At 61.3% G+C, this 21,923-nt stretch overlaps 1 protein-coding gene across 1 annotated transcript in view; it reads left to right on the top strand.

Moving 5' to 3' along the window:
• The first annotated feature begins 1,271 nt into the window (after positions 1 to 1,271).
• Positions 1,272 to 21,923, top strand: part of ARHGAP26 (Rho GTPase activating protein 26) — a 152,840-nt gene continuing 132,188 nt past the window's right edge. Inside the window, exon 1 of the mRNA XM_075714892.1 lies at positions 1,272 to 1,425. Within this exon, the coding sequence (XP_075571007.1) occupies positions 1,272 to 1,425 (154 nt within the window). The remainder of the gene's footprint in view (positions 1,426 to 21,923) is intronic.

Below are 21,923 nucleotides of genomic sequence, written 5' to 3'. Positions count from 1 at the left end.
GTGTCTGTGCTGGGGGGGAGGCTGCGGGGTGGATTGCCCTGGAGTTCATGCCGTCCCTTTACGGCAAGCGTGGATTTTCTCAAATCCGTGGGGATTTGACACTCTCTCCCATTCTATTGCCGATTAACCGCCATCCACCTTATGGCAGCTGGAGCCAAAACCATGAGGAGGAGCAATTGTTTTGCGGGCTGCAGTTTGCTCCTGGAAGCTCCCAGCCGAGGGAAGGAGGTGACGAGGCAGCTGCTGTGCTTGGGCCGAATTCCAGGCGTGTTCCTGAAGGAAATGGGCTGCAGGGAGAAGCGGAGGGGTTTGCGCGTGGGTCTGCAGCGCTGTCCCGCCGATCGCCAGCTCCTTTGCTGGGCTGGAGATGATGCGCTTGCGGGGATGGGGACCTGCGGTGCCGGGCTGCCGCCTAATTCTGGTGCCCCTTCGTAACTCTGTGGAGGTTAAAGGTTTATTTTCTCAACTCACGCCGCAAAAACCCCGGGGGAATAATCGCCGACGCGGATGTTTAACGGGAGGAAAAGCCTGCGAAGCAGCAAGCCGGAGAGGCCCAGCCAGCTGCAGGCCGGCATGAGGGGGGTCCACGCAGCCCTGCGGCCCCGGGTTTCTCGACACCTCCCGCCTTCTCGGCACCGCTCGTCGTGTCGTGGGGTGGGGGAGCCCCGGGCCGGGGCCTGCTCCGCCCTGCGGGCGGAGCAGGCCCCGGCCCGGGGCTCCCCCACCGTTGCGGGCTCCGCGGCCGGACGCTCCGCCGGGCCCGGGCCGGTAACCCCTGAGGCAGCGCTGGTCCCGCCCACCGCGGCTGATTGGCTGAAGGGGCGGTGTAGGCGTGGCCCCGTCTGTAAGAGTGAAGAGCCATTGGCTGGAAGCCCCCGCGAGGGGCGGGGCGCGAGGCGGGTGGGCGGAGCGAAGCGAAGCGGCGGCGGCGGCGGCGGCAGCGGCGCGGGCGGGCGGGCAGCGCGCGGGCCCTGCCCGGGCGGCGGCCCCAGAGCGGCGGCAGCTCCGCCCCCGCCCGCCGCGCCTCAGCGCTCCGCTCCGTTCCGACCCCATCCGCTCCGCCCGGCCCGGCACGGCTCCGCACGGCTCCGCTCCGCCCGGCTCGGCCCGGCCCGGCCCGGCCGCTCCCGCCGCGGCGCCAGCTCCCCAGAGAGGCGGGCGCGCGCTTCGCCTTAACCCCCACCCCCCCCCCCCCCCGCCAAACCCCCTTACAAAACACGTTTAATTTTTACATTTTTTTTTTTTTTTTTGCGGTGGTCGGTGCGGGCAGCATGGGGTTGCCGGCGCTGGAGTTCACCGAGTGCTGCCTGGACAGCCCCCAGTTCCGGGAGCGGCTCCGCTCCCACGAGGCCGAGCTGGAGAAGACCAACAAGTTCATCAAGGAGCTCATTAAGGACGGGAAGTCGCTCGTCGCCGCCCTCAAGAGTAAGTGAAGGGGCTGAGGTGGCCCAAACGGGGCCCCACGCCCTCCCGACGGCCCCCTGGCACCGGTCCCGCCTGGCCCGTTGTTGCCCATCCTGGCTTGTGGCCTCTTGGTCCTGGTCCATCATGGACCACCTGCTCCCACCCGCGTCCCCCCGGCCTGCTGTGGTCTGCCCGCTCAGTCAGAGCATGCCTGCTCCCGGTCCCGGTCCGCCGGGACATGCACAATCCATCAGGATGTGCCTGGTCCTGGTCCTGGTCCACCAGGACATGCATGGTCCATCAGGATGTGCCTGGCCATGGTCCATCAGGACATGCATGGTCCGTAAGGATGTGCCTGGTCGCAGTCCTGGTCCATCAGGACGTGCACGGTCCGTAAGGATGTGCCTGGTCCCGGTCCTGGTCCATCTGGATGTGCCTGTCCGTGGTCCATCTGGACGTGCATGCTCCTGGTCCACCAGGTCCCACCCGGTGCCCCTCAGGGGTTGGGTCCTCTGGGGGTGGTTTGGCAGTGGTGGTAGGTGGGTGCCGTGCCCCCCTGGTTGTCCTCTGTCCCCTCTCTGCTCAGGGTGGGGCGTACTCGGTGTCCCCTTCCTGGGCTCTGCCCGGGCTGGCCCCGCCGGTGCCGTGTCCTCCGTCCCCAGCGCGTATGGGGAAGTGGGGACGGTTGTCGTGCGGGAGAGCCGCGGGCTGAGGGGCAAAGCTGCAAACCAACGGTCTGTGGCGGGGGCTGCGCGGGGAGGGGGACGCTGCGACGCAGGCTGCAGCCCCGGGGCCGGGGAGACCCTCGCCCACGGCTGGCAGCGTCCCGGTCCCACCTCACGCCCAGGCTGGGCTGGCTCCCGTCCCCACGGCTGGGGCCACCTCTGCATGGTTGCCCACTGCCGCGGTTGGGTGGGCTGCGCTCTCGGTGTGCTGCAACAGGAGAGGGGCACGTCCATGCAGACCCGTGCTGTGGACCCCCCCGTGGCATTGCATGTGTTGCACCAGGCTGGCCTCGGGGGTGCGGCGGGGTTGTTTTGGGAGCTGAGGTGTGGCGGTGTCGCCCTCGGGGAGCACGGGCAGGTGATGCTCCGGCTGAGCCCACCGCCCCGTCCCGTCCCGGGAGGGCTGCGCTGCAGCTGTGGGGCCCATTCCTGCTCCCTGCCCTTCAGTTCTCACACCGAGCCCCACGGGTGCAGTTCCCATGTGCAGCAGTAACAACCCGGTAACGTCTGGGTTACAGGGACCCCCATTGTACCAATTCTTGGCATTTTTGGTTAAAAAACCCCAAACCTGCCAGCTGTCGTTGCATTTATGGTTCTGCAGGTCTGAGCTGTCTTCTGCTGCGGTGCATTTGCCTGTGGAGCTGCAGGCAGCCTGTGCCTGGCCCTGCCTGGAGCGTTCATTTTATCGCAGAACAAATCCTACAGCGTCGTTCTTCACTGAAAATAAATTTTAGGAATTAACTGGTGCGTCCCAAGGGTGTTCATCTCTGGGCTTATTCAGCGTGCGCTTTTAGCGGGTCGCTCGGCAGGTGCTGGCCAAGGGGGGCCGGCTGTGTCCTCGCCCCGGTCACGCTGCATGGCAGGTATTTTGGGGTGTGCTGAACTGCTGCGTGCTCGTGGCTGCTACTGGGCAACTCTCCCACCGGCCGTGGCCGTGCTGCACGGCCCCCACACGCCGGGCTGCCTGCACCGGGGCAGGAAGAACGCTCGCCGGCCTCCGGAGATAAGGATGTTTTTATGGCTGAATTGTTTTGTAGCCTCTATTGAATGTGTTCCTGGATTAGACCTGAATTCCTGGGCAGGGCTGGGGGTGTGTTCCACTGATGCCCAGGCTGCGGTCAGTAGGGGCATGAATAATGACGATTTTGCTGGAGCGTTAATTAATGCCCAAGCACCAGCGCTGCTCGGCCTCGTGGCCGCGTCCCATGCGTGTGCGGCTGCAGGCGTGGTGGCACGCTCCCCGCAGAGGTGGTCTGTGGGGCACTTTGGGGAAAGGTTTGGGGGTGCTGGGGCAGGGCGCTGCCCGGGTGGCTGGGGATGAACGTCCCCTCCCTGGCTGTGATGCTCGGCCGCTCTGTGCGTCCTTCTCCCACTTGCAGCCCCTTCTCCTCCTGTAAAAGCGACTTCACCGGCTGCGTGGCTGCTGGCGAGCTGCGATGCCTCTGACTTCTCCAGGAGAGACCTGGCACAGGACAGGATCTGGCCCAGCTCTTTGCACACGCGTTACCCTTGGTGTGCGACGGGTCTGAGGTGTGGCCATGTTGCATGGGCCGTTACAGACCCTCTGCGTGTCCGTCTGAGCACGGACAGAGATGCTCCAGGGGCGGAGAGCTGCTGCGCTGCCTCTTGCCAGGTGTTGTTCCCATATCGCTACCGCGGGTGTTTGGGACGGCACCGCCGTGAGCCGGTGCAGGTGGTAGCTGGTGGCCATTCCTGGCAATGACCAAGCGCTCGCTTCTCTCACCCGGCTTTTCTTTTTCTCCGGTGTCTCCAAGCAGTTTGTCTCCCCGTGGCTGGGCAGGGCGGCCTTATCTTGCCACTGGCATTGCCTCCATGTGCGCTCCTTGGCTGTCGTGGAGGGCTTGCGGATACGGAGCCGGGCAGATCCTGGGAGCAGCGAACCCCCGGCTTAGGGCACACTGCCCTCGGAGCGAGGGGCTTGGAGGGCGTCTTGGCTCTTGGCACAGCAAGGTGGCCTGCAACCAAAGTTACTTGAAGTCTTGGCAATATCCTTTCTCGTTTTCCTTCCTCTTGCGTTTTTATGCTGAATGTTTCACATCCTCTTTGTTTTAAAGACAGGCGTGAGGGGGACGTAACTCTTTGTGTATCGGCGAGGAGCGAGGTGGAGGGGCGGCTTGGACGGGGCCGTGGTGGGGAGGAAGATGCAGGAGGGAGGAGGACCCCTCTGCAGCTCTGGGCAGAAGCACTCTCCTGTTCCCTGCTGCCCTGCTTGGCCCCTCGCAGCCCTCGCGTTGCTGACACCGGCGCGGCAGGAGCTGCACGCAGGGACGGTGAGGCTGAGTGTAAAGGCACGTAAGAAAGTCTCTCTCTGGACTTGGTGGAGGAGCTGTTCTGCAGCTACCCTGCTTTTGCCCTCCGTGAAGGTATGGAGAGAAGTGGTACTGATTCACAGCGCTTTCTCCTTCATTTAAAAAAAAGTTCAGAGGTTGAAAATGATCCTCATTTGCTGACGGGCTGGTCTTGCTAAATATCCTCTGATGCCGAGGGCATCTCTGGAGTGTGTGTATGTACACGTATATAAATACTGTTTTCCTCCCGCCCACCCCAGTGTGTATCTGTGCCTATTTCTATTGTCTCTCTTTGCTGCTTGGCTGGTATTAGGAGTGACCTGGTTTTCAGCAAAACATGTCCCTTTTTCTCCCTTACACACCATACATAAATTATTCAGAAAGTTTTGCAAATGCAAAGACCTCAAGTGAGACATAAATAATGAACTCGAAGCTTGGATGCCGTGAAACTTGTTCTCCGGCAAAGGAGCTGTGGTGACCGTCAGTACCAGGGTTACGGAAGCTTCTTGTCCCTTTGCGTGTCCCCTGTGCCTGTGAAACGGGGCAGGCAGGGAGCTGCGTCCCAGCCAGCGGCTGGTCCTGGTACGGCGGCTGCCTGTGGTGCCGGCATCGCCTCCGGCCCCTCTGCTGTGGTTGAGGGGGTTATCGAGCCCAGTCGCCCAGATGGTGATGCAAAGATGCTTTGCAGCTCGTGTCGGAAGACGAGCAGCGCGCATAACGATGGAGGATGTGGGGGTGCAGGTGGCTGGCAGCCATCGCCTCCCCCTGCGCTGCTGCGGGGGGCTGAGCAGGGGCACCCTCCTCTTCCTCCTCCCCAGGTCTCCCCGTTTTGACAGACGCCGTGTCCCTGCGGCGATGGGGCTGTGGAGGGCTGCGGGCTGTCGTCCCCTTTGGGCGCTGGGGCTGCAGTCCGGTGCCCTGCCACGTTTCTGCTGTCGTTTTGTTTTGCTTCTTCCTCCAACTTCCAAGCACTAATTTGAAGCCACCGAACTCGTCCACGCCCCGGCTGCTGCTGCGCTTGCACGTCGCAGGCTGCAATTTGTGCGGCGGGGCTGGGTTGGGGCCGGTGGGGACTCTGCAAACCCCCTCCCTGCAAGGGGGGCGAGGGCCAGACCCCGGCCGGGCTGTGCTGTGCCCTGGCAGGGCTGCGCTGTGCCCAGGGCTCCTGCGGGAAGGGCAGAGGTGCCCGTACTCCCAAAAGGCAAAGTTGGGCTGGTTTGGGGTTTTAACTTGTTTTTCCCTTGGCTGTTTTTTGGCTGGCTCACCGCAGAGCTGCGGCTGGGCGACAAGGAGAGGCAGGGCCAAAGGGGGATGCGGGGAAGGGGTGATGCTGCGGTGGCCCTGGGTGGGCACTGCGGCGGTGGGGAGCTCGTCCGGCCTTGCCGGCTTCCCGGGGCAGATGCTGCGGCACCAGCCTGCGGGTCTTGCGCTGGCTCTGCCCTCCGCCGGCGTGGCCTGTGCCGGCTGTGGTGAGCGGCTGGGGCTTGCCCCCGGTTCCCCGGCTGGGGTTTCCAGCCGTGCAGCCTGGTGCGTGCATCGGAGGATGCACGGTCGCCCTTCAGTCCGTGCACGCAGCGTGTTATTTGAACAAGCTGCCCGGTGGGACAATCCGTGTTTGCCAGCGTAGCACCAGGGTCGCGGTGGTGGCCTGTGCTGCTCCCACGTGTGATGCCAGGAAGGCTTCTGCTGTGGCTGTGGGGCTTTTCCTGGGATACATCCTGCTCCGTGGCTTCCGTGCAGTTTAAAAAGCAAAGTGGGGTGGCTGCGTGGTTCCTGGCAATGCTGTCGGCGTGCAGGGCTCTGCCCATGGACCATGCGCTCGGGGATGCGCTTGCACACGGGTTCAGTTCCGCGTCTCAGCAGCCTCTTGCTGAAACAGAGCCTTTGTGAAATGTCTGTGTCGGTGGGTGCGGTGTGGCACGGCCATGCCCGGAGCTGGCGCTGACTCCACAGCTTGCCTGGAAGCAAAAGTGAAACTTTTTTCCCGGTATTCAACCTGAGCAGTTAATGCCCTTTTGATACAAAGGAGGCTTAGCCTGGGAATAAGGAAATGTTTTGGAATCTGGCTGATACCTTCAGGTGCCTTCTGTCCCAGCCGATTTTGCTGCCATTGCTGCCTTTCCCTGCCTGCGCTGCACACCCCCCAGTTCGGTGTGCTCGGTCCCCCAGGAGGGGTACCCCGACCAGAGCGAGTCTGGGGGGGAGACCCTGGCTTGGGTGGGTAGAGCTGCCCGTCTCAAGCGGTAGCTAGATACGACGGTGCCGTGCACTCAAAATGTCCTTGTTTGCCTCTCCAGGGTGGCAGCCCTCGGGCGCGTTGGAGGCAGAGCCGTGTCTGGGGCCGCTTCGCAGCCCGGTGCTCTCTGGGGCTGGGTCCTTGAGCCGCAGGCGCCTGCCAGCGCTGTGGGGGAGAAGCCTGAAGCCCTTCTTGTATTATTTTAATCCTTTTGCCCTTCTGGTCCCTGAAGAAAGCAGGAACAGCCCAAACCTTCCCATCGCCTGTGCACAGAGGAGAGGAGGGATTGACATACAGAGGTTTAGGTCTGGCCTTTCCAGGAATGACCCTTATTTTTGCAGGTGCAAATGTTAATGGTTAGAGGGGGTCTCCTGGCTAGGAGACAGCTGTGCGCTTGCAGGCTTGGGTTTGGAGGAAAAAGAAGGTTACACTTTCTGGAGGGTGCAAAATAAAAGCAAACCCCCCCGGTGGGTTGCTGTGGCTGCTTGCGCTCGGTTCTGCTCTGGTTGTGCCGTCAGAAATGGCGTTTGGCTGCCGCCATCGAGCGCGCGGTGCTGGCCGCCTACGAGCAGCGATGGGGTGCGAGGGCTGCCAAGGTGAGTCATGCCGCGCTCGCCGCGCAGCCCGTTTCGCGTCTTCCAGGCGCTGGGGAAATTGCTGCCTTGCGGCGAGGAGGATTTCCTGGGGTTCGGCGGCAGCACCGCGTCCGTGTGGGCAGAAACCCCGATCCCTTCCTGGGCGGTGGGAGCTGGCTTTGCCCATGGAGCTCGGAGGGCTGGGGGGGGGTCTCCCAGTGCCAAGCCCAGCGGTGGTGGGGCACGGCCAGGCCCCTGCGCAGCCGCCGCGGGCTCTCCGCCCTGGCTGGGTGAGCAGACTGCAGGGCCGGTCTGGGGGAAGCATGTGGTTTTGGGGTTTGGTTGCTAAGATGAGAGTTGCTTCTGATTTTTCCTGCTTCGTTCACCCAGCGAAGGTGGAACGTGGCTCCCCCGTGTCACGGTGTATTCCCCCCCCATTTGCTTTTGGAGGGTGGTAGGAAACGTTTGGTGCAGGGAGTACTTTGTGCTACTGAAGAAGTGTGTGGTTACAGCTCAGACAGTCCTGCCCCTGCTCCAGCAGAGCTGAAAGCAAAGAGCACTTCTTCCTCCTTTGCATGACCTGTGTGGCTTGTGCAGTCACATACTTAATAGCTCATCTGGTATTTTATTCAAACGAGGAGTAATGCAAATGATAATACTCTGCTTTATTTTCAGCACAACTTGAAAGCTCCTCCTCTTCCTCTCTGGTGGAAATTAGCAACAGGAATGTGTTCCTGCTCGGGAGATGCTCTTTGTCTCTGATGGGGGGTCTCCACCGTGAGTCGTGGAGGGATCACTGTGCAGCCAGTGTTGGCTCCGGAGGACTGCACGCTTACCCTGTGTGGCTGGGCCTGATTGTAAGAAGGAAAACTCGGGATGCGACAGCCTTCCGCCCTGCTGTGGTGTTGCAGTGGTTCCCCTGTGTGCACTGCCCACGGTCGGGATCCGTGCAGGAGTTTTGTGACGACATCCCCAGGCATCGTTTGCCCCTCTCCCCGGGGGTCCCCCGGGGCTGCCTGCAGGTCCCCTTGCGTGCAGCTGCGACCCCTCGGTGCTGGCGTTTTGGGGGACTGATGGTGAGAGCCAAGCTCCCGAGCGGGGTGGGCTCCTTGAGTCCCGTGCTAGCCACCGAGCTGGGGCCGTGCGCCGCTGCGCTGGGCTGCAGCCAGATCAGCCTCTCGGCAGCGCCGGCGAGGGAAGCTGGTGAGCAGAAGGGCTTGGGCATGCAGGAGGGTGTGCGTTCGTGATTACGTCTTTTAAATTACACTCATTAAGAGGGCTCAGAGATCTTTTTAATTTCGAGCGTGCTACAGAGCACCTCTGGGTGTCATGATGGTGTCCAGAGAAGCTGCTGGCCCTGTGCGTGCTGCTGCCCAGCCGTGGCACCAGCACCGACCGGCTGCCCAATGTGGGGTTAGACTCAACCCCTTTGGCTTGGCAGGGGACGGTTTGGGGAATAAAGAGCAGCTTTGCCAGGCAGGGGCTGGGACTGACCGCGCTGCTGAAGCTGGTGTAGACTGGACGGTCATGCTTGTGGCCAGGGAGAAAAATCTGAGGAGGTGGACGGATGTGGAGAGAGGGATGGGGAGGCTGGTCTGGAGGGGACCTTTCCCGGGGGCTGGGTGGGATGTCCCAGTGTTCCTCCAGCGCCAGGAGCTGGGTACCTGCTGAGTCCTGCTTGTACTTCCAGCATGGAGCAGATTTGCCTGGTTTGGGTCAAGAGGCCGTTTCTCCAAGGCTGCAGATGTGCCGGCACAGCCGCATCTCGTGTCTCTGTTCCTGCAATCCTGCCGCGCCGAGCGGTGCGTGCAGTGTGTGTGGCGTTACCTGCGTGCCCTGGGACATGGGCTGGGGGTGGTGGGCTGTTTTGATTTCCTTTTTTTTTTTTCTTTGGGGGTGGCAACTCCCAATGACGTTGAAAATGCGTGCGAGGAAATGCCGTTCCCATGGTTGCTGCGGGGAGGGTGGGAGGCAGCAGTGCCGGGGCTCTGCCCTGTGTCCCTATGCTTTCCGCAGGTTGGCACACGCGGTGCTTCCCTGGCTGATCCCAACCGGGCAGGAGCCTGCAGCCGGGACAGGATGGGGCAAGCGGGGTCCGCCTTCGCGGTGCTGCCAGCCCCCTCCCCGGGAACCCCTCTGCTCTCACCCCCTCCTTGCAGACACCCTGAAATCATCGTGCGCTTCTCCCTGAAACCCAGGGAGCAATGCCACGGCCAGAGCAGCGGCTGCGGCCATGCACAAAACAGGGCAGGGGTGCTCCGGAGGTTTGCATCCCTCCACCTGAGCAAAGGGGCATCAGAAACCCGCACCCCGTGCGAGGGGCAGTGACGGCGGCGTGGCAAAGCAAACCCTGCCTGCGCTGAGATGGTTCTGGTTCGGGGTGTTTTGGGCAGCCCTTCGCACCGTCCAGCAGTGGGGCAGCGGGAGGATGGGTTCTGCTGGGTATCTGTCGCTGCGTTTGGGTTTTTTTTTTTTGATCCATCAGTTTAAAGCAGACCTGACGGAGCAGGGTTTGGATGCGGCGTGATGAGTAGCTGTAGCGTGACCGTGGTGGGTGGGGAGGGGAGGCAAAGCGAGGGGGAGCTCATACCAAAACCCGCACAGCTTGTTCGCTTCTTGGCTGCTCGGTGTGAATCATCCCTCCCTCCTCCCCCGGGCACACGAGCGGCTGTCACCGCGGCCGGCAGAGCCGAGGCTGTTTTCCCTGTTTTCCTGGCACGCTCCCCTCCGCCGCCCTGCGAAGGCGCTTCCACTTGCTCCCCTTCCTTGCTCCGTGCAAACACCCGGTGGCCCTGGGCCTGCGGGCTGCATGCTCCTGACGAGGCGTGCGCGTTAGGGCATCGCCCCGGCTCTTAATAGCAAGGATGGTCTGAAGTGTGGCTTGGAGGAACTGGGAATTGCACTTCTCCGCCTCTGCTCCCGCCTGCCGACGGGAGCCTGGGGGTCATGGCGAGCCTGGGATGCTGGATGAACGCCGGGGAGGGACGGCGGCCGCGGGATGCTCTGCGGAGCGGGGACCACGGTGCAGACGGGGAAGGGGATGTCTCTACGGTGATGCCAAGCCGGTTTCTAGCTGGAGTTTGTGGGAAGTACACCAGCCTCCGGACCATCTGGCTCCCGCACGTGGCGCGGCGGGCGCAGCCGTGCGGGGGCCGGGGCTGCCTGTGCCAGTGCGGGTGCTTTCTGCCCCGCGCCAGCCCAGCTAGGCGACTCTTTTATTCCCAAAAGACAAAAATGCTCCCTTTGTTCTGCGCTGCAGCGTAAAAGAATCTATTTTAAAAAGATATGGACTGTTTATCAACAGCCGGGCCGTAAATAGCTCATAAAATAAGAAAATAAGAACTTTCTTTTTCCCCAGGGTTTGCCCAGCTCCCCGGCGGGTAGCCGTGCCGTGCCGCCCGTCCTGCAGCGGGGCCGGCGGAGCGGAGCGGCAGGCCCGGTGCCCGCAGCGCTGCCTTCACGAGGCTCATGTCACGTGCAGCGACGCGCTCGAGGACGTTACCGCGACCTGCGTTTGGTCGCTGTTACCCGGGTGCGCTTGACGCGCTGCACGTGCTGTGCGTGTGCGTGCACGTGTGCACACCCAAGTGCTTTTTTCTTTCTAGCGGCTTCTAATCCTGCATCGGTATCTCAGTGAGGGAAGCGTAAAGGGTTCTCTGCACGGGCCGAGTGACCTGTAAAATAAGCTGGCATGCGCCTTGTTAATAATACTCCTTGGTAGAGCGTCCCTTTGCTGTTATTTTTCTTTTTCTAGCTGAAACAGTGTCTGTCCAGAACTATGCCCTCGCTGAGTGCTGGTTGCTTAGCAATGTTTTACCAAAAAAAAAAAAACCCATTGCAGAGCAGAATGGTTGGGTGGCTCTGCCCTGCTTTCCTGGCGCGGCCGGGGGCAGCGGCAGCTCTGCCTTTCTCTCGCAGGGTTTGGTGGGAAGGGCCTACCCTTGCTCCGTCCCCGGAGGAGCGCTGGGATCCCCCGGGTGCCTGGGGCTCCGCTCCTTCCAGCCGGGGAGGCAGGCGCTGCCGTGGGGAGCAGGGCCGGGGCAGGAGCCTCCTGGGAGCTTTTGAGCGAGGGTGGTCTGCAGGGAGCCGGGAAGTGTTTCCCGGCGTTGCGTTCCAAGGCCTCGGTGGCCACGAAGGCTGGGAGAAAGCCCAGGTTAAAGGCAGCGGCGTGCTCTGGGCCATGCATCCCGTTTCTCACCCTGTGTGCCTCCCCGGGCTCTGCTGGAGATTTTATTTTATTTTATTTTATTTTCCTGCCAAAGCAGGAAAAATTGACTCACTTGCTGGTGATGTTCCTCTGAGCACGGTGGGATTTTTCCTGTTCTTACAGCTGAGGTGGAGGAGCACCGGAGACAAAAGGATTTCCGCAGCCTCCTTGGGGAGGAGAAGGAAGCAGGCTGCTGCAAAACTGCGTTTCGAGGGTCTGGGAGCTGACCCCATTTTCCTGCCCCGTCTGTGGGCACGCCGGCGGCTGGCGAGAGCTGCCGCTGGGATGCAGCCCCTGGGGATGCGTCCCCTCGCACAGGGGAGGCTGCCAAACCAAGGAGGGGACAGGCGAGTCGTCCCCCCGTGCCGTGGGCAGCATGTGCTGGCTGGGATGTGCCGGAGAGGACTCCTGTCCTGCCCGCGGGGATGGGGCGCAGGTCCCCTCCCCTCCTGGGGGTCCATGGACCCGTCATCCCCGCGGGACCCCGATGCTTCGGCACCTGCGCCTTGAGAAATCAAGCCGGCTCCCTGCCGGGCCGGCTATTAACTAATTAGATTTAATAACAAGCTAATCCAAATGCCCGGCTGGTGCCTGAGGCAATCTGCTCCCGCCTGACGCGGTGTCTGGCCGGGGGCTCTGCCAACGCACCCCCCGCCCGGCGAGACCCCCGCCCGGCCTTCTGCTCCGCTAACGGGCACTGCCTCGGTCAGGAGCAAATTTCTTCTGGATTAGCATCCTCTAAATCGATTAGCTGTCTCGGGCAGGGCATTTTATTCTAATGAAATGTGATTCCAGGCTCCAGTCGATGAATTATTGTGGCAACGAGGGCAAAGTAATCTGCCGCCTTTCCGTGCGTCGTTCCGGGCTTCAGAGAGGAGAGAAACAGAAAAAGCTCGGAGGAGAAATTATAATTAGCAGGGGAGCACGTTACACTATCATGGGCTCACCCACGCTCCCCCAGTGAGAGGGAGCTGGGGGGAAAATAGGGAGCTGTGAGTAAAACGTGGCATTTCTATCGTGCCGTCAGAGGCAATTTACTCGTAGGTGTAAGGCTGGATGCGTTTGCGGCGGGAGAGTGGAGCAGAGGCAGCGGGGCAGCTTGCAGATGGGGGGGAAATGCAATATTTGAAATCCTTGTTGCCTGGAAGAAATTGGAAATATCTTTGGTGGTTTTAGGCTTAAGCAGGCACGGAACAGCAGGACAGCTGCTCTCTGCAGGCGTGCCGTCGCTGTCCTTGCGGCGGTGCCGTTCCCAAATGCCTCGTCCTGGCCCTGGCCCTGGTTGTAATACGGGGATTTTCACTGCTGCTTCCTCACAACATTTTTTGCTTGTGCAGTCGGCTGCCTTTGGAAATGCCAGCCGGGGCAGTAGTTTTCCACTTCATTACCGCGTCCCTGAAGTTTTCCAGGCACTTAAGCCGTGACCCGCGTTTGCTGTTTCGACAGCATCCCTCCTCTGTGTTTGAGTGTTGAATATTTACATTCGATTTTATTCAGAGACCTTGTCTGCTCCCACCTGAGCTCCCTCCCCTTGCTCCGACGCCTGGCTGCCTCCCCAGCCCACCTGCCGGCAAACTTTCTGCCGGCTCAGCCAACCTTGCTGCCGCAGGTTGCGATGGGCTGGGGGGTTCTGCCATAAAACAACACCAGGATGTGAGCAAAAATAAACGCAGGGAAAAGTGCCAGACACGGTAGGTGGGTGGGGAAACGGGGAAATCTCGTGTTGCTTTGTTTTGCTGCTAAGTGCACGAAATGCTCTCGGTGTTCGGGGCCAGCGCAGGAGCGTGGGGGTGGCACCCCGAGGACGCTGACCTTCCTCGCACACACGGACCGTGCCCGTGCCCCAGGGCAAGCTGCTGCCCGTGCCCCTGGGCAAGCTGCTGCCCCTTCCCCGGCTGTGAGCGGGCCGTGCTGGGTGTGCAAGACGTGCCGCGCCAGGCGCCGTGGGCAGCGATGCTCTGGGGGGGCTGTGGGAGGACTGGGATGTTGCCATGTTCATGCCAAGCCCCAGGAAGACCCCTGGGGCGGTGCTGGCGGGTGGGAGGGCGGCCGCGGCGATCCGGCGTGCCGGTTCCCAACACGGTGACAGTCAGCCTGGGTGTCGGTACCCAGCTTTGTGCCCCTGATCTTCAAAGACCGTCCCGGGGGTTTCGTGGTGGTTCCCAGCCGCTGCTGGGAGGGCTCTGCTCGCTGGCAGCTCGTCTGTGTTTCTCTGAGCCCCGGCGCTCCGGGAGCAAGGACCCGCTTTAGGATGTGCCTTCCTGCAGCTGCAGACATCTGTCTTCCCAGCGTCTCCAGAAATGGGAAGCCTTTCCAGCGGTCGTTGGTATCATTCATGGGTTTGATGTTCTCCTTCCTTGTCCTGACCGCAGGTAGAGACGGCTCGCCGGTGCTCTACCAGCCCGGCACGTGCAGGTCGCGCTCGCAGCCTGCTCCTGGATTTCTCAAGTAATTTTATTTTCTGTCGCTTTCCTTTGACCCCACTCAGCATCATCTGTCTGCTCTCTGCCCGTGTCTCTGAACCGAGAGCTGCTGCAGCTCGTTACGTGCCTCCTTCCTCTCTACAAATAACCCGGTTAACACAGAACTGGGGCAGGGCCAGACCGTGCTGGGCACTAAAGTGCTCCACTTTGGAGTGGTTACTTCTGAAAAATCCTGCGTGGGCAAGCAGAGAAAATAGACCAGAGTTTCCATGTGGGGCAAGACAGATGGGAGCCTCCTTGCATCTTCCTTTCCCGGAGGGATGCGGAGGTTGTTGAGCCCATTGCTGTTTGGTGGTTCACGTGCCTGGCACTCAAGTGAGGGTCCCTTTGGGTGAGACCCTTGGCAGCGGCAAGGACCGCTTCATTAACCGCTTCGTTAACACATCCCCACTGCCTTGGCCGGTTACTCTCCTGCCAGCGGCACGGGTAGGGGGGAACGGGCAGAGCCTTTCAAGCACACTGGGTTTCTAAAATGTCTCAACCACCGTGAGATAAAGATCTGAGTCATGAAAGTTGCTGTTCGGGTTTTGTTGCAATAGGAAGTGATGGGCAAGTGCTAAGAAAAGCTGAACAGGAAGGATGGAGAGCAGCGGTGAGACCCCGGCTCAAAGTCTGCAGCAAAGCAAGCTCCGCACCAGGCTAAAACGTCCAGAAACTGAGAAAGGTCAGGGCTGGATCTGGGTCAGAGAAGCAGGGGCAGAAGGGCGAGGGCTCTGATTAACCACCAGCTTCCTCAAACCAGGAGGCGGCTGCTGGAAATAGAAGAGCGGCCGGAGCAGCGTGAGTCAAAGGAAGCGGCTTCTCGCCTCCTGCGCCTCGCAGCCCCGAGCCCCCGCTGCAGGATGTCACGCCGGGCTGGGCAGTGCTGGCGGGCTTGCCAGCAGCCTGACTTCCAGGCCGTTTTTGAGCACATTAGCAAAAGATGCATTGCACGCTTGGGCTGTTGCTAGCACAGGTGATGGGAGGAGCAGGCAGGAGCCCGTGATGCCTCATGCATCCATGACCAGATGTTTCTGAGAGTCCCACGCAGCTCTTATCTCCCCCAAACTGTTTTTACTGGGTTTAAAGTTTTTTGTGAAATGGCATCTCGCTGCTGGGGCGCCGGTGAGCCCAGGCTGCAGCTGGTGAGCAGACGCCGAGGTCAGGCTCCTGCCTTCTCTGCGAGGGCTCGCTGCAGGAAAAGGGGCTGCCTTCTCCTGCCCCTCCAAAGCAAGGAACGGCCCCAGCCCACAGGCCAGGCTGCCTTCTTGCTTTCTCTTGGTTTTTTTTTTAAAGCTGCCCCTTCCTTGCTTGGCACAACCTGCCTGGGAATACACAGGCAGTCAAGCACTGCCAGCAAACCCTCCTTTTCCCGGCAGTCGGGCTGCTCCCCTTCGCCTTCCAGCGGGGCCGCTGAGGGCAGACACCTGCAAACTGGCTGCCGTGGGCGAGGGTCACCTTGTGTCCCTGGGGCATGAAACCTCCTCTGTGCTCCTGGAAATCCAGGCATCTCTCCAGGAGACCTGACGGTCCCTCCTGCTTCGTTTCCCTTGGATCTTCAGTACCTTTCTTTCATCAGGAATCTTGGGAAACTTTGCAAAAACGCCCTGGTCTGGCAAGGCTCCCAAGACGACTCCAAATGTTATTGATTTGGGGATGGCGAGATGACGTGGCCAGGGTGCTGGGCTGGTGGGCAGCGGGGGGATAATTTTAGCTGTGCAATCAGGAGGTCCTTCCAAAGGCTGACTGTGTTTTTCACGAAGCACAGAACTTTTATCTCTTAAAATACCGTGGAAGTAATTCATGTCTTCAGCGTGTTACTCAAATCTGATCTGCTATTTGAGCCCAGTCAATAGTCCCATTCATCCTACAATGGGTTCTCTGTCCCTCTGGCAAACATTTTGCTGTACGAAGCCACGTTGAGTGTGTGAAGCGAGGCATACGGTGATGCCTTGGCTGGGCAGCAGTGCAACATGCTCCCGTGGTTGCAGTAAAAGGCTGAGCAGGAACTGTGGCACCTCCTGGATCTTCAGTCTTGGGGCCATCTTGGACAGATCATTCAATTTTTCTTGCGCTTTAGCACATCTGAGCAGTTTTGGGTATTTCCCTGGAAGCATGGTTCATAGGGTATACCTATTTGTAAACTTTGCATGGTAAAATGAAGTTTCGGGATTTGGGGAGGTGGGATTTGGCCTCCCTGCGTGCGTCGGTGAGATGAGACTCGGTGCTGTGTTTTGGCTGGAGGCCGTGCGTGCGGTAAAGGCACCGAAATGGGGTCTGGGGGTGCTGCAGGGCCCCAGCGTGCCCCGGCAGTGATGCCCTCCTTGCCTCGGGGGGTCCCGCATGGGGCAAGTGCAGGGACTGCGCCCATGCACCGGCCTTGGGGGTCACCCCCGGCTTGGTGTGGCACCCTCAAACCTCAATCTCCGGCATGGGCCGAGCCAGGGCAGCCTTTCCGCAGGGTTTTGTGCGCGAACGCGATGGCAGAAGCTGCTGCTGGCGGTGGGGTGGTCTCTGCTCATCTGGTTTTATATATTTACTCGGATGATGAATCAGAGGGGGAACCTGCTAGCAGCTGCAGTCCTGTCCTAAATCACTGATTAACTCCAACCACCCAGCAATGAAGTTATTTAATAAACAAATCATTGCTAATTATGTATGAAAGCAGCTTGGGGATTGTGTCAGGTCCAGAGGACCGTGGTGTCTCGCAGGAGCGGGGCTTTTGCTGACCTCCACTGAGAAGCGCAAAGAGAGAGGATTTAAACCTTGTGGAACAAATGCCCCGATGCTCCGTGCTGACCCCGGCAGAGCATGGGCTAGGCCCCTCAGGGGGCTAAATTTTGATGCCGGTGGCTGCGAACGCCGATTTTCAGGCACAAGGTGCTTGTTACCGGATTCCCCTGCAAACCACGGGGCCGCGGTTCGGTCGGAGCATCCCACCCTCAGCAGCGCAGCAGAGTGCTTGGGTGCCTCTGCGGGCCAGATCCGGTCGCCCATTCCCAGCTCGTGGCCTTTCCCAAACACTATCCGTGGACAGCTTTGAGCACCGCAGGGCGCTGCATGAGCCCACGGCGGCTTTGCTCTGGCATCGTGCCCGAAGCCCCGGCTTGCCGGGTGGTCGCTGGCAGCGGGTGCTCGCTGCGGGGGTCAGACACCATATTGCCGCTTTCTAAGCACCCTTGGCGGGCCGTAATCCGGCTGTTTTGGCTGCTGATTAGAGCAGCTGTTCACTGGATTACCCATCCCGGCTGGCCCCTGCCTGCCATGGGGTTGCTCGGTGCCGGCTGCCGCGGCCCGGGGAGGTGCGGGGCTGCAGAGGTGCCGCCGGGGCAGTCGAGCGGGCCGTGCCGTGCCCTGCTTTCACTGCAGCCGGACTGGTGACCCCCCAGATCCGCCTTCTCTGGGCTCCTGCATCTGGGCTGTTTCGCAGGACAGATGCCCCGGCTGGATCCTGCCCTGGCATCGGCGGAGGAGGCTCCTGGCAGGCCGTTGAGGTGGCGGTGGAGGTGAACCAGCCCCTGCTGCAGCTGCACGCTGTGAGACCCCGCAGAGAGCCTGCTGCGGCCCCACGGCGAGTGAGGAGCTGCCCCTCGCTGCTCCCCATGCTGCTGCAGTTCCCCCCCGTCCCCTCCCTGGGGCTGGCAGCAGTGCAGCTCGCACGACGGGCTCATGGCTCGCACATGGCGGTTTGCACGGCACGGCGGGTTTGCCTCGGGGTCAGCCCCCGGCACCCGTGCATCGTGCTGGTCCCCTTCCCGGCTGGCTGCTGCGGGTGCCGGCAGCGCCGTCTGAAGCTGCGGCCGCGCGTGGGGCGACCCGCTGGGCTGCGAGCCCAGGAGCTGCGGGGTGGTGGCACCTGCGTGGCGAGATCCCCGGCAAACAGCGAGGCTGTGCTCTTCTCTTTGCTTGAATCGTCGCTCCGGGATTTGCACTGTTTATGCTGAAGTGTTTCTGCCTGGGGACTGTCACCGACCAGCACTGCCCAGGGCTCTGTGCGTGTGTGTGTTATCCCCGTAGCCCGGGCAGATGATGTCTGATGATGGTCAGACCTTGCACTTGCACGCTGCCTGTTGTGTGCAGATTCCAAAGCGTTTTGCAGATCCCAAAGCGTTTTGCAGACCCCGAGGCTTCACCTCCGTGGTCCCCGGGAGGCAGGACCCGTCATTTTCTCCCATCGTGCCAAAAGGGGAGCTGCCATGTGGAGGACCGGAGAGGCTTGTCCGCATGTCAGCACCCGGCGAGAGTGCAGGGAGCGAGGCCAGGCCTCGTGTCGGCACGCCCCGCGGCACAGCCGCGAGACCCTCGGTCCCTTTTGTGCACCGGCGGGCACGCGTGCAGTGAGGAGGGCTGGAAGCATTTTCTTCAAAAATAGCCAGAAAATGGGCCGTGAGGTAGATGCAGGTTTTTTTGGAGAAGCTGTAAGGGCCTTGTCAGACCCGCGAGGGGGGAGCTGGTGGCTCCTGTCCTTGTGGTTGTCAGCGGGAGCGTGGTCACCTCCCCAGCCAGGGTCTGGGAACCCGCCTGGGCTCTGCGGGCGCTGCTGGCAGGGGACAGGCAGTGCCACCGCGGGCAGCCAGGCAGAGGTGCCGGCGAGGAGGGGACAGGCTCCTGCCCTGCCGGGGACCCTCGTCTCCCTCCTCGGGACAGCCCGAGCCTGCCGTTCCCTGCCGCAGGGGAAGGAAGGGGCAGGAGCCTCGGTTCCTGTTGTCCAATTGAGCATTAAATATAGGCTATTAAGCAATTTTCTTTGCAGGAAGTGTAGAAATACCGCTCTGTGTGAGCACAGTCTCTGTCAGACACCCAGAGCCCTGGAACTTGCCTTGCAACTGGCCTCATCAGCATCCTTTGCTTTCCCCCTTTGCAGCAGCATTAACCCTTCACCGCTGGACTTGTCGGCGGGGTTGTCTTTAACCTGAACCGCCTGCAGTGTCCTGCTGCTCCTGCCTCTGTCCCGGGTGCCCCGATAGCACAGCTGAGCCAGAGGTATTTTTGCTTTTCCCTGCTTAAATAGCAAGCTGGCTGCAAAGTCAGCTTTGGGGAGAGCCCCTGCTTTCATAGCCAGCAGTATAACTTCTTCCCTGGCTGACCCGATCTTTCAAACACGCGCTGCCAGGCCAGGGGAACCGTGCTCCCCAGCGGGCAGCGGGATCGGGCAGCGGGCAGGCAGGAGAGGATGTCTGTCATCTTCACGTCTCATTTTGATGTGTTATGGTTCCCCTCTGTGTCCTGCGGTCGTATTTCCTAGCCGTCCACCCCATCTAGGAAAAGCATGCAAGCGGAGGGGTTGCAATCTCTTCTCAGCGCCTTATAAATTTTGATTTAAGGGAAAAGCTCCCTGCTGTTCGTCTGTCCAGGCTTTCAGCGCACCTTACCTCTGCGGTCCCTTTGGGAGAGCCTGGAAATGTTTTAAACGCTGAACACAAAGAGAGAGGGAGATAGGGGTGTTGCACAGAGGTGAGATGTCTGGCTGAGGAATAAAGTTGGGGAAAGAGCTGGGAGCTGGTGACCGGGAGAGCACGGCTCGCAGCAGGGCTGCGGTGCGGGTGACTTCCCCAAAGTGGCCGAAGTTCCGCGTGCCGAGTCACCCGAACCAGGATGCGGGGAACGGGGCTGCCCCGTCTCACAGTGGCGTGCCCCCGGGGAGACCTGTGCATGGGGCTGTCCCTCTGCCCAGCTGCCTGGGACGGGGTCGGGGTGCTGTACGCGTGGAGGAGGGTCGTGAAATCACGACGTCCTCCTGTAAACGGCCTTTTTCAATAGTTCCAAATTCCTTTGGAAGGGATTTTTTTATGTAAAAATGACTTCAGTCTCATTGCAGGAACAGCAGCCGCTTCCCAGAAAGAAGGTTTAACTCTCAATAGCTGAGGAGGAGGAGAAGGAGGGACGCGGGGGTGATCCAGGAGGACAGGCAGCGGGAGCGCGAGGCGCTCGCTTGTGGCAGGGCTGCTGCGGGCTGGAGTAGCGTTGGCTTCAGCCAGGTTTGGAGGGAGCCGTGGTGCCTGGAGGTGTGAGGCTGGGACGGGGCCTCAGCCAGCAGTTACCCGGCCGCCTGGCTGGTGGAGGGAGGAGGAGAGATGTCGGGGGCCGGGGAAGAAGCGGGCTGACCCCCGAGCCCGGCAGGAGGGAGGAGGGACGGGGAAAGGGGTTAACTGGGGCGGCTTCCAGGCGCAGGCAGCTGCCCGCTGCCCTGCTAGGAGCCATCCCCCCTCTGCACTGTCCCTGCAGCGGGCGGTGAGGATGCGGTGGGCAGTGAGGATGCGGTGGGGATGCGGTGGGCGGTGAGGATGCTGAGCGTGTCTCCGCTGTGCGAGGGACGGGTGCTGCGGCGTTCGGTGGCACGCTGCGTGCCCCTGCTCTGACTCTGCAAGCGGCTGCCTGCGTGGTGCGTGCCGGGGCAGGGCCCTGGGTGCCGGCAGAGCAGGGCTCGGTGAGCTGCTCCGTTCCCTGCCATCAGGGCAGAGTGGTGGTGTTTCAGAGGCGCAGCCAAAATTGGCTCCTGAACATTTTCTAGGGGACTGTTCACAGAAAAAGCAAAGCTATGGCTCGGGAGTTGTTGCGCAGGGACTGCTTGAGCCACAGCAGGCAGGGAGCAGCCGGAGGCAGATCCCCTGCCTGCGCCCTTCGTGCCGCTCAGCTTTGCCGTCCTGACAGACAAGCGATGCTGGGTGCTTCGGGGACGAGCAGTGCGGGTCGGCGGGAGCAGGCTGCCTCCTTCCATCTGTGATCACTGCTCTCCGACCTGCTGCCGGGAAAGACGGGATCAGGCCTCGGAGTTCAGCTCCAGCTCCCTCCTTGCCAAGACGGGCCCCTGCCGGGACCTCTGCCCTCTGCGAGGTCACTTCTCCTTCCACGTCACTCGTCCCCATCCTCTGCGGGTTTCTCCCCCGTTGTGCCCGGTTCAGGTCATAAACCCTCTTCCAGGAAGGGAAGGTGCTCGGGAAGGGGAGCGCTGCTGGGCTCCTCCCCTAAACGCTTGAACAGGTAACCCGGTATCGCAGTAACGAGCCAATACATCGTTTTTAAGAGGGCATTTTATTTTGATTATTGGTTGCTGTAGCTAGGCAGCTGGACCTCTGGCATGCGGTGCATGTGCTTGTTTTCTGTCAAGTGGACTTTCCCGAAGGGATCGTCCTGTCCCTGCCAGCCCGGGAGTGGCAACGGGGAGCCGTGGGAGGTGAGGATGATGATGAGGAGGACTGCGATAGCAACCCCCTGCGGGACGGTCAGCCTGCAGCGGGGAGAGGAGCAAGTTGTGGACAGGGAGGGGGGCCATGGGGCAGGATGGTCCCTTGCTGGAGCAGAGGGGAGGGCAGGCAGGCACGGCAGGGCTTCAGACCAAACGTGTAGTTCTTCAGCACAATGTGTATTGACTGCAGGCGGTAATTCAGGCACGCTCACCGTGTGCTGCGGTGTGCCGGGCAGAGGAGCCCCGGCTGCGTTAGCACACACGCAGGCATTACCTTGCTGGTGGGACGGCGATCTGCTTCGCTGCTGCTTGGCCAGCGTTTGCTCTGCGTGTTTTTGTCTTGGATCCTGGGTGCAGGCGGGTGCGTGGCTGCTCGGTGGCAGCCCCGGGGCTGGGGCTGCACCCCGGACCCTCCCGAGGTGGTCGCAGCCTGGGGTGGCAAGGGCCACCGCTTGCCCTCCTACCCTCCCGGTGTTTCAGCAGCTTGCACAGGGCTGTTTTCACCCCCTGGGATGCCTCTGCCAGACATTGCGCTTTCCTTGCTGCCCCTGGAGATCTTCGGTGCTCTGTGCTGCTGCCGTGAGGTGCAGTGGGAACAGGAAAGATTCATTGGCAGCGGGGCTGCAGGCTGCGCGCCCACGTCTGCTGCCGCTGCGCTGTCCCCGCAGGCAACCTCGGTTGTAACCTTGCTGCTTCTGCCAGCACCCGTGTGTCCCTGGATCCATCCCGGCTGCCCCGGCTCCTGTCCTTGCAGGATGACCAGCTGGTGGTGCCGGGACCCCGAGCTGGTCACATTGCTCAGGCAGGAGGATTTTTCTG

This window comes from Pelecanus crispus, chromosome 8 (genome assembly GCF_030463565.1).
Source record: "Pelecanus crispus isolate bPelCri1 chromosome 8, bPelCri1.pri, whole genome shotgun sequence".
Taxonomy (NCBI): domain Eukaryota; kingdom Metazoa; phylum Chordata; class Aves; order Pelecaniformes; family Pelecanidae; genus Pelecanus; species Pelecanus crispus.
This window is presented reverse-complemented; position numbering and strand designations above follow the sequence as displayed.